General features: G+C 48.7%; 1 protein-coding gene across 1 annotated transcript in view; it reads right to left on the reverse strand.

Moving 5' to 3' along the window:
- The window catches only part of SLC24A5 (solute carrier family 24 member 5), a 173,759-nt gene that overhangs the window by 66,310 nt on the left and 88,985 nt on the right, over positions 1-18,464 (reverse strand). The window contains exon 7 of the mRNA XM_063926059.1: positions 8,792-8,998. Within this exon, the coding sequence (XP_063782129.1) occupies positions 8,792-8,998 (207 nt within the window). The remainder of the gene's footprint in view (positions 1-8,791; positions 8,999-18,464) is intronic.

Here is an 18,464-nt window from a genome sequence, read left to right on the forward strand (position 1 = left end):
TATGTTGTTATCTTTTAAACAAATATAAATGTAAGCTCATATCTAAATACCCATATGATATGAGGCAAGAAAATAAGAATTTACTCACCGGTAATTCTATTTCTCGTAGTCCGTAGTGGATGCTGGGAACTCCGTAAGGACCATGGGGAATAGCGGGCTCCGAAGGAGGCTGGGCACTCTAGAAAGATTTAGGACTACCTGGTGTGCACTGGCTCCTCCCACCATGACCCTCCTCCAAGCCTCAGTTAGGACACCGTGCCCGGACAAGCAGACATAATAAGGAAGGATTTAGAATCCCGGGTAAGACTCTTACCAGCCACACCAATCACACCGTACAACTCGTGATACAATATCCAGTTTGACAGTATGAAAACAACTGAGCCTCTCAACAGATGGCTCAACAATAACCCTTTTGTTAACAATAACTATTTACAAGTATTGCAGACAATCCGCACTTGGGATGGGCGCCCAGCATCCACTACGGACTACGAGAAATAGAATTACCGGTGAGTAAATTCTTATTTTCTCTAACGTCCTAGTGGATGCTGGGAACTCCGTAAGGACCATGGGGATTATACCAAAGCTCCAAAACAGGCGGGAGAGTGCGGATGACTCTGTAGCACCGAATGAGAGAACTCCAGGTCCTCCTCAGCCAGGGTATCAAATTTGTAGAATTTTGCAAACGTATTTGCCCCTGACCAAGTAGCTGCCCGGCAAAGTTGTAAAGCCGAGACCCCTCGGGCAGCCGCCCAAGATGAGCCCACCTTCCTTGTGGAATGGGCCTTTACAGATTTTGGCTGTGGCATGCCTGCCACAGAATGTGCAAGCTGAATTGTACTACAAATCCAGCGAGCAATAGACTGCTTAGAAGCAGGAGCACCCAGCTTGTTGGGTGCATACAGGATAAACAGCGAGTCAGATTTTCTGACTCCAGCCGTCCTGGAAACATATATTTTCAGGGCCCTGACAACGTCTAGCAACTTGGAGTCCTCCAATTCACTAGTAGCCGCCGGCACCACAATAGGCTGGTTCAGGTAAAACGCTGACACCACCTTAGGGAGAAATTGGGGACGAGTCCTCAACTCTGCCCTATCCATATGGAAAATCAGATAAGGGCTTTTACATGATAAAGCCGCCAATTCTGACACTCGCCTGGCTGAAGCCAAGGCTAATAACATGACCACTTTCCACGTGAGATATTTCAGATCCACGGTTTTTAGTGGCTCAAACCAATGTGATTTTAAGAAACTCAACATCATGTTGAGATCCCAAGGTGCCACTGGAGGCACAAACGGGGGCTGAATATGCAGCACTCCTTTTACAAAAGTCTGAACTTCAGGTACTGAAGCTAGTTCTTTTTGAAAGAAAAATCGACAGAGCCGAGATCTGTACTTTAATGGAGCCTAGTTTTAGGCCCATATCCACTCCTGCTTGCAGGAAATGCAGAAATCGACCTAGTTGAAATTCCTCTGTTGGGGCCTTATTGGCCTCGCACCATGCAACATATTTTCGCCATATGCGGTGATAATGCGTTGCCGTAACATCTTTCCTGGCCTTAATAAGCGTAGGAATGACTTCTTCCGGAATACCCTTTTCCTTTAGGATCCGGTGTTCAACCGCCATGCCGTCAAACGCAGCCGCGGTAAGTCTTGGAACAGACAGGGCCCCTGCTGTATCAGGTCCTGTCTGAGCGGTAGAGGCCACGGGTCCTCTGAGAGCATCTCTTGAAGTTCCGGGTACCACGCTCGTCTTGGCCAATCCGGAACCACGAGAATTGTGTTTACTCCTCGCTTTCTTATTATTCTCAATACCTTTGGAATGAGAGGCAGAGGAGGGAACACATAAACCGACTGGTACACCCACGGTGTTACTAGAGCGTCCACAGCTATCGCCTGAGGGTCCCTTGACCTGGCGCAATATTTTTTTAACTTTTTGTTGAGACGGGACGCCATCATGTCCACCTGTGGTTTTTCCCAACGGTTTACCAGCATCTGGAAGACTTCTGGGTGAAGTCCCCACTCCCCCAGGTGGAGGTCGTGTCTGCTGAGGAAGTCTGCTTCCCAGTTGTCCACTCCCGGAATGAACACTGCTGACAGTGCTAGTACATGATTCTCCGCCCATCTGAGAATTTTTGTGGCTTCTGCCATCGCCATCCTGCTTCTTGTGCCGCCCTGTCGATTTACATGGGCGACTGCCGTGATGTTGTCTGACTGGATCAGCACCGGCTGGTGTAGGAGCAGGGATTTTGCTTGACTTAGGGCATTGTAGATGGCCCTTAGTTCCAGAATGTTTATGTGAAGGGAAGTCTCCTGACTCGACCATAGTCCTTGGAAGTTTCTTCCCTGTGTGACTGCCCCCCAGCCTCGAAGGCTGGCATCCGTGGTCACCAGGACCCAGTCCTGTATGCCGAACCTGCGGCCCTCTAGAAGATGAGCACTCTGCAGCCACCACAGTAGAGACACCCTGGTTCTTGGAGACAGGGTTATTAAGCGATGCATCTGAAGATGCGATCCGGACCACTGGTCCAACAGGTCCCACTGAAAGATTCTGGCATGGAACCTGCCGAAGGGAATTGCTTCGTAAGAAGCCACCATCTTTCCCAGGACCCGCGTGCAGTGATGCACTGATACCTGTTTTGGTTTCAGGAGGTCTCTGACTAGAGATGACAACTCCCTGGCTTTCTCCTCCGGGAGAAACACTTTTCTCTGGACTGTATCCAGAATCATACCCAGGAACAGTAGCCGTGTCGTCGGAACCAGCTGTGACTTTGGGATATTCAGAATCCAGCCGTGCTGGTGCAGCACTTCCTGGGATAGTGCTACTCCCACCAACAACTGTTCCTTGGACCTCGCTTTTATTAGGAGATCGTCCAAGTACGGGATAATTAAAACTCCCTTTCTTCGAAGGAGTATCATCATTTCCGCCATAACCTTGGTAAATACCCTCGGTGCCGTGGACTGTCCAAACGGCAGCGTCTGGAATTGGTAATGGCAATCCTGTACCACAAATCTGAGGTACTCCTGGTGAGGATGGTAAATGGGGACATGCAAGTAAGCATCCTTGATGTCCAGGGATACCATGTAATCCCCCTCGTCCAGGCTTGCAATAACCGCCCTGAGCGATTCCATCTTGAACTTGAATTTCTTTATGTATGTGTTCAAGGATTTCAAATTTAGAATGGGTCTCACCGAACCGTCCGGTTTCGGTACCACAAATAGTGTGGAATAATAACCCCGGCCTTGTTGAAGTAGGGGTACCTTGATTATCACCTACTGAGAATACAGCTTGTGAATTGCCGTTAGCACCGCCTCCCTGTCTGAGGGAGCAATCGGCAAGGCAGATTTTAGGAACCGGTGGGGTGGGGACGCCTCGAATTCCAGCTTGTACCCCTGAGATACTATTTGCAGGATCCAGGGATCCACCTGTGAGCGAACCCACTGATCGCTGAAATTTTTGAGGCGACCCCCCACCGTACCTGGCTCCACCTGTGGAGCCCCACAGTCATGCGGCGGACTTGGAAGAAGAAGCGGGGGAGGACTTTTGCTCCTGGGAACCTGCTGTTTGTTGCAGCCTTTTTCCCCTACCTCTGCCTCTGGACAGAAAAGACCCGCCTTTTCCACGCCTGTTTTTCTGGGTCCGAAAGGACTGAACCTGATAAAACGGCGCCTTCTTAGGCTGTGAGGGGACATGGGGTAAAAATGCTGACTTCCCAGACGTTGCTGTGGAAACTAGGTCCGAGAGACCATCCCCAAATAATTCCTCACCCTTATATGGCAACACTTCCATGTGCTTTTTAGAATCTGCATCTCCTGTCCACTGGCGAGTCCATAAGCCTCTCCTAGCAGAAATGGACAATGCACTTACTTTAGATGCCAGTCGGCAGATTTCCCTCTGTGCATCACTCATATATAAGACTGAGTCTTTTATATGGTCTATGGTTAACAGGATCGTGTCTCTGTCTAATGTGTCAATATTTTCTGACAGTTTATCTGACCAAGCAGCGGCAGCACTGCACATCCAAGCTGACGCAATAGCTGGCCTAAGTATAATGCCTGTGTGTGTATATACAGACTTCAGGATCGCCTCCTGCTTTCTATCAGCAGGTTCCTTGAGGGCGGCCGTATCCGGAGACGGTAGTGCCACCTTTTTAGACAAACTTGTGAGCGCTTTATCCACTCTAGGGGGTGTTTCCCAACGTGACCTATCCTCTGGCGGGAAAGGGAACGCCATTAGTACCTTCTTAGGAATTACCAATTTTTTATCAGGGAAAGCCAACGCTTCTTCACACACTTCATTTAATTCATCTGATGGGGGAAAAACTACGGGTAGTTTTTTCTCTCCAAACATAAGGAGAGAGAATTGACTGCATAGGAAAGGAAAGAGTTAAACATCTGGTGAGGGGTGGACCTAGCTGTTAGGAAAGTACAGCCTTTTTAGGGGGAGGGTTTGATATATATAGGGAAGGTGAGGCCATCTTAGATCTCTTGGTGGTGATTTGCTTTCTCACCCTCCCGCCCTGGTGGTCAGAAATTCTGGCACGTGGTGCCTTGGCGTTAAGTTGTTGGCTGGTTTATCGTTGGCTATTTATTGGCGGAAAAGAACGGCAGTTTTGTATTTGTATGGAAAACTGTAGTGTTTTACAGTTTGGTGTGGTTTAGGTGCACTCACCTCCATCGACTTATGGCCGCTTGACCACCCGTCCGGGAAGGCAGCGGCAGGGCACCCAGGAGCGGTGGGTAGTCACTGTGGGGGTTGAGTTGTCACCTATTACCGGTTTGTGATAAGTTTTAGTAAATTTAGATGGTTAGTTATTTAAGGTTAATTTAGGTTAATTGAGCCGTTCTTTTGGCCGCCACCATATGCCGGCTGGATCGGCATATTAATTATTCTCTATTACAGGTTTGCTAATGGATAGGGACAAATAAATAGCTAGCAATTTTCTGCCAAAATTCAAGTCTCCGTGTCGTTATTTCTGGTTCAAGGTTATGAATGCTTTACTTTTAAAGAAGGGGGTCCACCAATTATCACTATGATGTTTATACCCTTTTTAGTGGTACCAGTAGTTATATCAGAAATGTTTAACACCTCTTTCATTGCCTCAATCATACAGTGAATGGCCTAAGTGGGCATCAGGTTTGACTCATCGTCGTCGACACTGGTGTCAGTATCAGTGTCGACATCTGGGTCTGCTTGTGGTAGCGGGCGTTTTAGAGCCCCTGACGACCCATGCGACGCCTGGGCAGGCACGAGCTGAGAAGTCGGCTGTCCCACATTTGGCATGTCGTCGATTTTCTTATATAAGGAGTCTATACGTGCACTCATTACTTTCCATAAGCCCATCCACTCAGGTGTCTGCCCCGCAGGGGGTGACATCCCTTCTAAAGGCATCTGCTCCGCCTCCACATCATTATCCTCATCAAACATGTCGACACAGCCGTACCGACACACCGCACACACACAAGGAATGCTCCGAATGAGGACAGGACCCACAAAAGCCCTTTGGGGGGGCAGACTGAGAGTATGCCAGCACACACCAGAGCGCTATATAATGCAGGGACTAACTGAGTTATGTGCCTATGCTGCTTTTTATATTATATATGTATTGCGCCCAAATTTAGTGCCCCCCCTCTCTGTTTTTACCCTGTTCTGAAGTGTAGACTGCAGGGGAGAGCCAGGGAGCTTCCTTCCAGCGGATCTGTGAAGGAGAAATGGCGCCAGTGTGTCTGAGGGAGATAGCTCCGCCCCTTTTCCGCGGCCTATTCTCCCGCTTTTTTCTGGATTCTGGCAGGGGAATTTACCACATATATAGCCTCTAGGGCTATATATTGTGGTATTTTTGCCAGCCAAGGTGTTTTTATTGCTGCTCAGGGCGCCCCCCCCCAAGCGCCCTGCACCCTCAGTGACCGGAGTGTGATGTGTGCATGAGGAGCAATGGCGCACAGCTGCAGTGCTGTGCGCTACCTTGGTGAAGACTGATGTCTTCTGCCGCCGTTTTTCCGGACCTCTTCTTGCTTCTGGCTCTGTAAGGGGGACGGCGGCGTGGCTCCGGGACCGAACACCAAGGACTGGGCCTGCGGTCGATCCCTCTGGAGCTAATGGTGTCCAGTAGCCTAAGAAGCCCAATCCGGCTGCAAGCAGGCGAGTTCGCTTCTTCTCCCCTTAGTCCCTCGCTGCAGTGAGCCTGTTGCCAGCAGGTCTCACTGAAAATAAAAAACCTAAAACTATACTTTCTTTCTAAGGGCTCAGGAGAGCCCCTAGTGTGCATCCAACCTCGGCCGGGCACGAAATCTAACTGAGGCTTGGAGGAGGGTCATGGTGGGAGGAGCCAGTGCACACCAGGTAGTCCTAAATCTTTCTAGAGTGCCCAGCCTCCTTCGGAGCCCGCTATTCCCCATGGTCCTTACGGAGTTCCCAGCATCCACTAGGACGTTAGAGAAAAGGTGGTATAAATTACTGCCTACGATTTCATGTAATCCAGCATGGATTAAACAAAGATCCATGTACTGTTTTTACAGCAGGCCCTGCAAGGTATCTAACGCGTTTCGTCCCCCTTGATGAAGTCCATGAGGGACGAAACGCGTTGGGTGCCACTTTGATTACACCTCAATCATTGAAGTTAAGCTAATTCTCTCCTTTTTTTATATTTTTTATCCTGTACATTTTATGCCCTATTTCTTATGTTTTTATGTTCTCTTTTATGAATTTGGCTTATTGGATTTTTTTTATATCACTTTGCATAGGTCGTTCTTTCATTGTAATCATTTTATATACTACTTTTTTTAGTGCTATGTTTCTGAAATAAATTTTATGTTTTTCTAAATACCTGGTCCCATAATACTAATTGACACCATTGGTCGCTTGCCAACACCTCCTCCTTTTGTACCAATTTAAAACTTAGGCATATATACCAGTGCCTTAATATTTTTGAGGTTACTAAGCTGACGCCCTCATAGTCCAGAGGGAGTGTCTACTAGGTCCACCTTGTAAATTTTTCAGAATACATGGTTCCGATACTGATGTTTTGATTTTAGATACTGTATCTGTGGCGCTGGTAGCTTCTCTGGTATATATATATATATATATATATATATATATATACACACACATACATACATACATACATATATGTACGTATGGGACGGTTTGTGTGTGTATATATATGGGGCTGTGTGGATATACTCTATCTATATACTGTATATAGGGCGGTGTGTTTATACTATGGTGCAATGTGCATGCACGTATTTGGGCAGTGTGCATATATGGGGCTGTGTGTGCGTATGTATGTATATGGGGCTGTGCGTGTGCGTATGTATATGGGGCTATGTGTGTGTGTACATGTGGCTCTTTGCATATGTGGCTGTCTTTGTATGCGGCTTTGCATGTGTATATATGTGTCTCTTTGTGTGGCTGTGTGTGTGCACATATGATGCTGTGTGGGTGGGGGGGGGGACACCATTGTCTAATTCGCCTCTGGGCGTCTGGTTTAAACTTACGCCCCTGGTTCCATGCACAAACACCAAACACATAGGCTGGCTGCCAACAATCACATTGCAACTTAAATGTACAGTAGTGCTGGATCACTAATGTCACATTCTATGTACCCAAGATGGAGTTTCCATGAACTGTACTCCGCTTCTTCAGCGGAGAGCTAGCAATCTGCGTGGCAACCTATAAAGCAATGGAATTATTGCATATGTAATGCACAAATTAAATACACTGTGAAAAATGATCCCTCAAGCATAAAAGAGTTCTTGAGCAGTGTTTTAGGACCACATGCCTTACATGCTGAGACAGAACACATGTGTTATATTATTTGATGAATGGTGTAAACTTTTTGCACTGTGATCAAGGGGTGGGTTTACTAAAGCTACTAAAAATTAAAAGGGTTGGTGTTGGCCATAGCAACCAATCAGATTCTAAGTACTATTTCTCTATCGCATCATAAAAAAAGCTAGGTAGAATCTAATTGGCTACTATGCGCAACACCTCTACTTTTTTAGAAGCTTTTTTTAGATGTTTTTTCACTTAGTTGTGGGCTATCCTGATAATTAAGTTTGGATTTGAAATTGGAAATGTATGTTAGTCTTTATGTGACACCAATTTCTGAATGTTTTACATTCATTTCATAACACCATTCATTTTCTGTGGAACCACATTAGCATGGGTTTGTTTGTGTTCCAATTATGCTCTGGCACCAATAGTGACACATACAGACTGAGGGGGTAAAAGGGGGTAGCATAGAAGGGACTAAAATGTTAATTTCAATAATCAGCAGTAACACAGATTCCCTGACCATTACAGTCACTGAAAGTTATTCTTTCAATGGAGAAAAACAAAGTCTAAGAAAGATTGGAAAAATGGTGCAAAGGACTACAGATTCCCAATAGGTATTCACAAGCATTAAACAAAACAAAAAAACAAACATTCAATTGGTATTTTTAAACCATACTCTTAAAAGCTATTATTGTCAATAGTGAGGGGAGAAGGTGTGGTCAGGCACAAAACCCTTTCATCAGAAGATGCTGTTACAGGAATGAGCAGCAACTTATGGGGGGCATGTAATAAGCAGTGATAAAAGTGTGAATCGATAAGATGATCTGAATACTTTTATAGTATACAAATTAGAAATGTTACGTCAATGCTGATTGGTTGCCATAGGCAACTTCTCCACTTTTATCACTGCTTAGTACATCTCCCCCTATGTGAGGATCCACAATTCATTTCTTACCTCTACTATTCACAGCTCTCATACTGCTAGTGGCACGGTGAATGTGCAACCAAATTCACTTACCCACTATTGTCACCATCCAAACAAGAATGTAGGTAACTCCAGAAATCCAAACGGCTGACATGAGAAAGGTCAAAATGTACCACTTCTTCCAAAATTTTCTTCTGCAGTCAGGTACGGTCAAGAAGAGCAGAGTAATGATTGGCAGGGAAAGAACCCACAGAATTCGTTTAAAATCATTATCAGGCATTGTGAAAACACTTGGAGGATCTGTAGATGATACAAAAAGAATTATATATAACTAGACAAAGAAAGTATTTGAAGACGTGTTAAGCTATGAATGCAAAGACCATATAACAGAAGCTGTGCCTAACCTGCCAGCTGTGTGTAGGAAAACACGGCCTGCAAGGATTTTGGGTGCAGAAAATAGGATTTTAATACCTACCGGTAAATCCTTTTCTCTTAGTCCGTAGAGGATGCTGGGGACACTTCAAGAACTATGGGGTATAGACGGGATCCACAGGAGACATGGGCACTTTAAGACTTTCAAAGGGGTGTGAACTGGCTCCTCCCTCTATGCCCCTCCTCCAGACTCCAGTTATAGGAACTGTGCCCAGGGAGATGGACATTTCGAGGAAAAGGATTTATTGTTAAACTAAGGTGAGATACATATCATCTCACACCTCAAGCACGCCGTACAACATGGCATTCAACAACGCAAGTCAATGGCATGAACAACATCAGCAACAGGCTGACCATAAACGTAACACAACATGTGTGTAACCATAACTAATAACTGCAGATACAGTACGCACTGGGACGGGCGCCCAGCATCCTCTATGGACTAAGAGAAAAGGATTTACCGGTAGGTATTAAAATCCTATTTTCTTTTACGTCCTAGAGGATGTTGGGGACACTTCAAGAGCCATGGAGTTTATACCAAAGCTCTAGAACAGGCGGGAGAGTGCGGATGACTCTGGTCAATCGCTGCTGCAAACATGAGGTCCTCATCAGCCAGGATATCGAACTTGTAGAACTTCGCAAAGGTGTTTGAACCCGACAAAGTAGCCGCTCGGCAAAGTTGTAAAGCCGATACCCCTCGGGCAGCCACCCAGGATGAGCCCACCTTTCTGGTCGAATGGGCCTTCACCGATTTCGGTAAAGGCAATCCAGCCATAGAATGAGCCTGCTGAATCGTATGACAGATCCAGCGCGCAACAGTCTGCTTGGAAGCAGAAGCCCCAATTTTATTGCGAGCATACAGGACAAACAGAGCCTCTGTTTCTCTAACGTCCTAAGTGGATGCTGGGGACTCCGTAAGGACCATGGGGATTAGCGGCTCCGCAGGGGACTGGGCACAACTATAAAGAAAGCTTTTAGACTACTGGTGTGCACTGGCTCCTCCCACTAAGACCCTCCTCCAGACTTCAGTTAGATTCTTGTGCCCGGCTGAGCTGGATGCACACTAGGGGCTCTCCTGAGCACCTAGAAAGAAAGTATATTTAGGTTTTTTATTTTACAGTGAGATCTGCTGGCAACAGACTCACTGCAGCGAGGGACTAAGGGGAGAAGAAGCGAACCTACCTAACAGGTGGTAGTTTGGGCTTCTTAGGCTACTGGACACCATTAGCTCCAGAGGGATCGACCGCAGGACTCGACCATGGTGTTCGTTCCCGGAGCCGCGCCACCGTCCCCCTTACAGAGCCAGAAGCACAAAAAGGTCCGGAAAATCGGCGGCAGAAGACTTCGGTCTTCACCAAGGTAGCGCACAGCACTGCAGCTGTGCGCCATTGCTCCTCATGTACACCTCAGACTTCGGTCACTGATGGGTGCAGGGCGCTGGGGGGGGGGGGCGCCCTGAGGGCAATATATGACACCTTGGCTGGCAAATATACATCATATATAGTCCTAGAGGCTATATAGATGTAAAATTACCCCTGCCAGTATTCCAGAAAAAGCGGGAGAAAGTCCGCCGAAAAGGGGGCGGGGCTTCTCCCTCAGCACACTGGCGCCATTTTTCCCTCACAGCTCCGCTGGAAGGAAGCTCCCTGGCTCTCCCCTGCAGTCTGAATACTACAGAAGGGTAAAAAAGAGGGGGGGCACTAAATTTAGGCGCAGTATAGATATTATATATATATATAAGATATATAAAAAAGCAGCTATAGGGAAAACACTCATTGATAGTGGGATCCCAGTGTTATATAGCGCTCTGGTGTGTGCTGGCATACTCTCTCTCTCTGTCTCCCCAAAGGGCTTTGTGGGGTCCTGTCCTCTGTCAGAGCATTCCCTGTGTGTTTGCGGTGTGTCGGTACGGCTGTGTCGACATGTTTGATGAGGAGGCTTATGTGGAGGCGGAGCAGATGCCTGTAAATGTGATGTCACCCCCTGCGGGGTCGACACCTGAGTGGATGGTGCTGTGGAAGGAATTACGTGATAGTGTCGACTCCTTACATAAAAGGTTTGACGACATACCAAATGTGGGACAGCCGGCTTCTCAGCCTGTGTCTGCCCAGGCGTCTCAAAAGCCATCAGGTGCTCTAAAACGCCCGCTACCTCAGATGGTTGACACAGATGTCGACACGGATACTGACTCCAGTGTCGACGACGAGGAGACTAATGTAACTTCCAGTAGGGCCACACGTTACATGATTGAGGCAATGAAAAATGTGTTGCACATTTCTGATGTTACCCCCGGTACCACAAAAAAGGGTATAATGTTTTGAGAGAAAAAACTACCAGTAGCTTTTCCTCCATCTGAAGAGTTAAATGAAGTGTGTGAAGAAGCGTGGGCTTCCCCTGATAAAAAGCTGGTAATTTCTAAGAGGTTACTAATGGCGTACCCTTTCCCGCCAGAGGATAGGTCACGCTGGGAAACATCCCCTAGGGTGGATAAAGCGCTCACACGCTTGTCAAAGAAGGTGGCACTACCGTCTCCGGATACGGCCGCCCTGAAGGAATCTGCTGATAGAAAGCAGGAGGCTATCCTGAAATCTATATATACACACACAGGTGTTATATTGAGACCGGCTATAGCTTCAGCCTGGATGTGCAGTGCTGCTGCTGCGTGGTCAGATTCCCTGTCAGAAAATATAGATACCCTAGACAGGGACACTATTTTGCAAAACGTAGAGCATATAGAAGACGCACTTTTATACATGAGGGATGCACAGAGGGATATTTGCCGGCTGGCATCCAAAATTAGTGCAATGTCCATTTCTGCCAGGAGAGGGTTATGGACTCGGCAGTGGATGCAGATTCCAAACGACACATGGAAGTTCTGCCTTATAAGGGTGAGGAATTGTTCGGGGATGGTCTCTCGGACCTCGTTTCCACAGCAACAGCTGGGAAGTCTACATTTTTACCCCATGTTCCCTCACAACCAAAGAAAGCACCGTATTATCAGGTACAGTCCTTTCGGCCCAATAGGGGCAAGCGTGTTAAAGGCGCGTCCTTTCTGCCCAGAGGCAGAGGTAGGGGAAAGAAGCTGCAGCATACAGCCAGTTCCCAGGAGCAAAAGTCCTCCCCCGCTTCCTCTAAGTCCACAGCATGACGCTGGGACTTCACAGGCGGAGCCAGGTACGGAGGGGGCCCGTCTCAAAAATTTCAGCAATCAGTGGGCTCGCTCACGGGTGGATCCCTGGATCCTTCAAGTAGTATCTCAGGGGTACAAACTGGAATTCGAGACGTCTCCCCCCCGCCGTTTCCTCAAATCTGCCTTGCCAACCACTCCCTCAGGCAGGGAGGCAGTGTTACAGGCAATTCAAAAGCTGTATTCACAACAAGTGATAGTAAAAGTGCCCCTACTTCAACAAGGAAGGGGTTACTATTCCACAATGTTTGTGGTACCGAAACCGGACGGTTCGGTGAGACCCATTTTAAATTTGAAATCCTTGAACACATATATAAAAAAAATCAAGTTCAAGATGGAATCGCTCAGGGCGGTTATTGCAAGCCTGGACGAGGGGGATTACATGGTATCGCTGGACATCAAGGATGCTTACCTACATGTCCCCATTTACCATCCTCACCAGGAGTACCTCAGGTTTGTGGTACAAGATTGTCATTACCAATTCCAGACGTTGCCGTTCGGTCTCTCCACGGCTCCGAGGGTCTTTTTTTTTTTTTTTTTAAATAGAGTAATTTTTTATTCAACAGCATATTAAAGATAGACATTTCAGTGTACACTGGGAAGCACAATTAGAATTACACGATATTCAGAGTCATACGTTTTTCCAAGGGTACACATATACGAATGACATTCCCCGTATTGCTATTCCCGTGCAGTCTTCCCACAATATGTATATTTTCTGAAGTCTGTAAACAGGTCATGATTCACATACTTATCATTTTAGATATTTTCTCCCCATACCTTTATTGTAATTACCCCGTCTAGTGGGCCTTATATAGCCCACAACCCCACTACCCCCGAACAGAACCCTCTGAAACAAACTCAAGCCTAGTCAAGCCAAGGTGTGTATGGTGCGGTGTGGCAGCTAGATAGTCAAACAACTACGTTAAAGGGGAGGTAAAGGCTCGGCCACGCGCCCCAGGGCCCAATTAACACTCCGCAGCGGAAGCTGGTGCCCTCTAAATCTGAAGGGCAAGGGAGGAGTATGTGGAATTGATCCAGTGAGACCATATCTTCTCGTATTTGGTAAGGGCATTATATTTCATATATACATAGCGTTCTTTTAATAGAGTATCGTTTACCAAGCTTTTGAAAGGAGGTATCGTGGGAGGACGCGGGGCCATCCATGTCCGTGCAATACACACCTTTGCAAGAGCGCACACACTGCCGGCATACATGCTTTCCCATCGGGACCCTGAGTCAGAATCGCCCACCCCCAAAATACAAAATCTCGGGTTCAGCAAACCTCTCGGTATCCCCGTATGTTCCAGAATCGACCCGACCCCAGCCCAGAACACCTGCAGCAACGGGCATTCCCAGACGAGGTGCCAGAATGCGCCTCCGGCAGCCCCGCACTTGGGGCAAACATCAGCACTATCAGACCTAAATCTGGCCAGCCTGCTCGGCGTCATGTATGATCTATGCAGGATCAAAAGCTGTATCTGCTGAAACCGCAGCGATTTGGTAACCTGGCTCGAATTGCCCAGAGCGCCCTCCCAGTCTTCCCCGTCTATGGGACCCAAGTCACACTCCCAGTTCTCCCGAAGATTCGAGAGCGGGTCTGCATGTATTGTTTGAAGAAGGTATGAGTAGGTGAAGGAAATCACCTTGACTCGACCCAGTGAATGTAGAAATGTTTTTATGGGGAAGGGGAGGAGCGCCGGGGGAGAATCTCCGAACTGCGCCCGCAAGGCGTGCCTGAGCTGTAAAAATCTGTAAAAGTGAGAGTTCGGGAGTCCAAACCCCTCCTTTAATTGCTGAAACGATTTCAATGAACCATCACTATATAACTGGGACAGTGAGACTATCGAATCTGGAGCCCACACCTCCCCGCCCTCTAGAGACCCCAGTTCGCTAAGCAATGTGGAGTGCTATAGGGGGGTGTCCGGGTCCATACCCTCGTACCCAAGCAGGCCCTTCAATGCTAGCCATATCTTCATAGCCTGAAAGTGGGTTTCGCTTAAACAAATGATATCCGGGCCATATTTCTTGATAATTTTAAATACTAACGATCGCTTAACTTTGTTGTTGATGCCCCGGACATTCCACGCCAACATTTTTAAGGGAGGCATGTCGGCCAAGTTATCAACAGGGGCACAGCACTCCTAGCAACCGCCCGTCCACCCGGCGCTCCGCTCACGTAATCATGTTGTCCGCAGGCCCCGGACCCCGAGCCGAACCCCAGAAAAACAGTGCAACCCCACCACACCCTCTGAATAACAAGTATATAGGCTTCGTAAATTCAAAACATATAACAGAAAAACTGCTGAGAGGCCAACAGCGGCCCCCAAACATCCCCCCACCCCGTATACCTCCCCGAACTGTGGCATACCCATATTCCTAACCAAACTTTAGCCCTGGAGATCCCAAAGCCTATGGCAACACTGTACCAGGCGTACAGATCAAAACAACCCCAATACCAAAACCTTTATGCGTTTATACGTTTATAACACTTCTCAGCAAAGTCCAGAACCACTAAACGAGAGGAAGCTCCCTGGACTTATACTTGCGGAATGTGGGCCCATAGAGGAGGGCGACCCGATGTCAGTCTGGAGCCAGCTGGCGGACCCCCGGAGCATATCTGTCCAACCAGGAAGCCGCCTCCCTGGGCGAGCTGAAGAATTTGGTCTCCCCGTCCGCCACCACACGCAACCTGGAGGGAAACAGCATCAAGTAGGACAGATTCAGGTCACGAAGGCGTCGCTTAATGGGAAGAAACTGGGCCCGGTCTTTTTGAACGTCCGCTGCAAAGTCCGGAAATGCCGACACCCGGATTCCATTCCGGATCAGGGGGCCCTTCACGCGTCCCAGGCAGAGGACAGAGTCCCGGTCCTTGTAGTGCAGGAATTTTGCTATAAAAGTTCGTGGCGGGGCGCCTGGGGGTAAAGGCCGGAAGGGCACGCGGTGAGCCCGCTCCACTGCAAACTGAGAGGTAAAGGATTCAGCACCGTATACCTCTTTTAGCCAGGACTCCAAAAAATCTTCGGGGTGTGCCCCCTCTTCCTTTTCGGGGAGGCCTACGAACCTCACGTTATTTCTGCGGAGTCTGCCCTCCATGTCCAGGAGTTTGGTTTGCATCGTTGTGACTTGTTGTGTAACTGCAGACACCGATCGTTGTAAAGGGCCGCTGAGGTCTTCCAAGTTGGAGACCCTTGTCTCAGTTTCGCCCACCCTCTCCCGCACTCGCTGGACGTCCTGTCGCAGCAGTGATAAATCACACTGCACCTTCTCCATCTTGTCTGACAGACGCTGTTCACTGGCCGCTATGGCCTCCAGGACCTGCTGGATGGAAGGAGCAGATGGCTGTGCATTCGCCCCTGAGTCGGCCCCGGCCGAGGGATCCATTCTGGCAGGGGGGGAGAGCTTAGGAGATGACTGCGTCGACTGGGTTGCAGGCTGTCGAGCAAACTTCTCCAGTTTAGCCGCGGCCGCACTCTGGCCGCCCCTCACCATCGTATCAAGGTCTAGCAATACTCAGAGTCCCGATATTCAGTGTCAAGAAGTATAGCAGTGGGTGGTAAATGCAGTATAAGCAGCACGCCAGGCACTGGGATAGCCAGCTGTTATATTGAAGGGAGAAGGGGGACCAGGGGAGTCCAGTGGTATAAATAAATATGTCCAGTGTATGGTATTCCAACAGCATAAGCAATAGGCAGGGCAGCTGGGACCAGTACTATTCCTCCAGCCCAGTACAATCTTCACCCAAACTGCACTCTGCTGTGAGGAGAGACACAGGGAGCTGTAAGTAAAATGGCCGCCCAGCACACAGACTTCCCCTTCTTCCCTCCCTGCACCAGCCTTCAGGGGAGCAGGATAATTTATGTGTGGAGCCCTGGGGGTGCAGGAGTGGGGTGCCGCTTTCCTCCGGTGCCGCTAGCCGCTGTGGCCGCCTCGGGTGCACGATCGTGTGCGCGCGCGCACGCGCCCGGCGGAGCTCCAAAATCGAGGCCGGGGACTGAATAGCGGCCTAGGCCCGGAGTCCGGGCGGCCGCTGGCGCGAGCCGGGGACACTCACACGGGTCCACAACGGTGCCTGCCGCCTCCCCAGTGCCGCCAGACAGGAGAGGAGTCCACAGAAGACCACAAATGGAGCCCCAGGATCGATACAGGATTAATATCCAGGGAGCTCCTCGATCCTGCTGCCTAGTCCCTTGCCGCCGTGGCCACGCCCATCGGCTCCGAGGGTCTTTACCAAGGTAATGGCGGAAATGATGATACTCCTTTGAAAGAAGGGAGTATTAATTATCCCGTACTTGGACGATCTCCTGATAAAGGCGAGGTCCAGAGAGCAGTTGTTGGTAGGGGTAGCACTATCTCGGGAAGTGCTACAACAGCACGGCTGGATTCTAAACATTCCAAAGTCACAGCTGGTCCCTACGACACGCCTGCTGTTCCTAGGGATGGTTCTGGACACAGAACAGAGAAAAGTGTTTCTCCCGGAGGAAAAGGCCAAGGAGCTGTCATCTCTAGTCAGAGGCCTCCTAAAACCAAAACAGGTGTCGGTGCATCACTGCACGCGGATCCTGGGAAAAATGGTAGCTTCCTACGAAGCGATTCCATTCGACAGGTTTCATGCAAGAACCTTTCAGTGGGACCTGTTGGACAAGTGTTCCGGATCGCATCTTCAGATGCATCGTCTGATAACCCTGTCTCCGAGGACAAGGGTGTCTCTGCTGTGGTGGCTGCAGAGTGCTCATCTTCAAGAGGGCCACAGATTCGGCATACAGGACTGGGTCCTGGTGACCACGCATGCCAGCCTTCGAGGCTGGGGAGCAGTCACACAGGGAAGAAACTTCCAAGGACTATGGTCAAGTCAGGAGACTTCCCTGCACATAAATATTCTGGAACTAAGGGCCATTTACAATGCCCTAAGTCAGGCAAAACCCCTGCTTCAAAACCAGCCGGTACTGATCCAGTCAGACAACATCACGGCGGTCGCCCATGTAAATCGACAGGGCGGCACGAGAAGCAGGACGGCGATGGCAGAAGCCACAAGGATTCTCCGATGGGCGGAAAATCACGTGTTAGCACTGTCAGCAGTGTTCATTCCGGGAGTGGACAACTGGGAAGCAGACTTCCTCAGCAGGCACGACCTCCACCCGGGAGAGTGGGGACTTCATCCAGAAGTCTTTCAAATGATTGTAAACCAGTGGGAAAAACCACAGGTGGACATGATGGCGTCCCGCCTAAACAAAAAGCTAGAAAAATATTGCGCCAGGTCGAGAGACCCGCAGGCGATAGCTGTGGACGCTCTGGTAACACCGTGGGTGTACCGATCGGTTTATGTGTTCCCTCCTCTTCCTCTTATACCAAAGGTACTGAGGATAATAAGGAGAAGAGGAGTAAGAACTATACTCATTGTTCCGGATTGGCCAAGAAGAGCGTGGTATCCGGAACTTCAAGAAATGATGTCAGAGGACCCATGGCCTCTACCGCTCAGACAAGACCTGCTGCAGCAGGGGCCCTGTCTGTTCCAAGACTTACCGCGGCTGCGTTTGACGGCATGGCGGTTGAACACCGGATCCTGAAGGAAAAAGGGCATTCCGGAGGAAGTCATTCCTACGCTGATTAAAGCTAGGAAAGAAGTAACCGCAAACCATTATCACCGCATATGGCGAAAATATGTTGCGTGGTGTGAGGCCAGGAAGGCCCCAACGGAAGAATTTCAGCTGGGCCGGTTCCTGTACTTCCTATAGTCAGGGGTGACTATGGGCCTAAAATTGGGTTCCATTAAGGTCCAGATTTCGGCTCTATCGATTTTCTTCCAGAAAGAATTGGCTTCACTACCTGAAGTTCAGACTTTTGTTAAGGGAGTGCTGCATATTCAGCCCCCTTTTGTGCCTCCAGTGGCACCTTGGGATCTCAACGTGGTGTTGGATTTCCTAAAGTCACATTGGTTTGAGCCACTGAAAACAGTGGATTTGAAATATCTCACGTGGAAAGTGGTCATGTTGTTGGCCTTGGCTTCGGCCAGGCGTGTTTCAGAATTGGCGGCTTTGTCATGTAAAAGCCCTTATCTGATTTTCCATATGGATAGGGCAGAATTGAGGACTCGTCCCCAGTTTCTCCCCAAAGTGGTATCAGCTTTTCATCTGAACCAACCTATCG

The sequence above is a fragment of the Pseudophryne corroboree genome, chromosome 6 (assembly GCF_028390025.1).
Source record: "Pseudophryne corroboree isolate aPseCor3 chromosome 6, aPseCor3.hap2, whole genome shotgun sequence".
Classification (NCBI taxonomy): Eukaryota; Metazoa; Chordata; class Amphibia; order Anura; family Myobatrachidae; genus Pseudophryne; species Pseudophryne corroboree.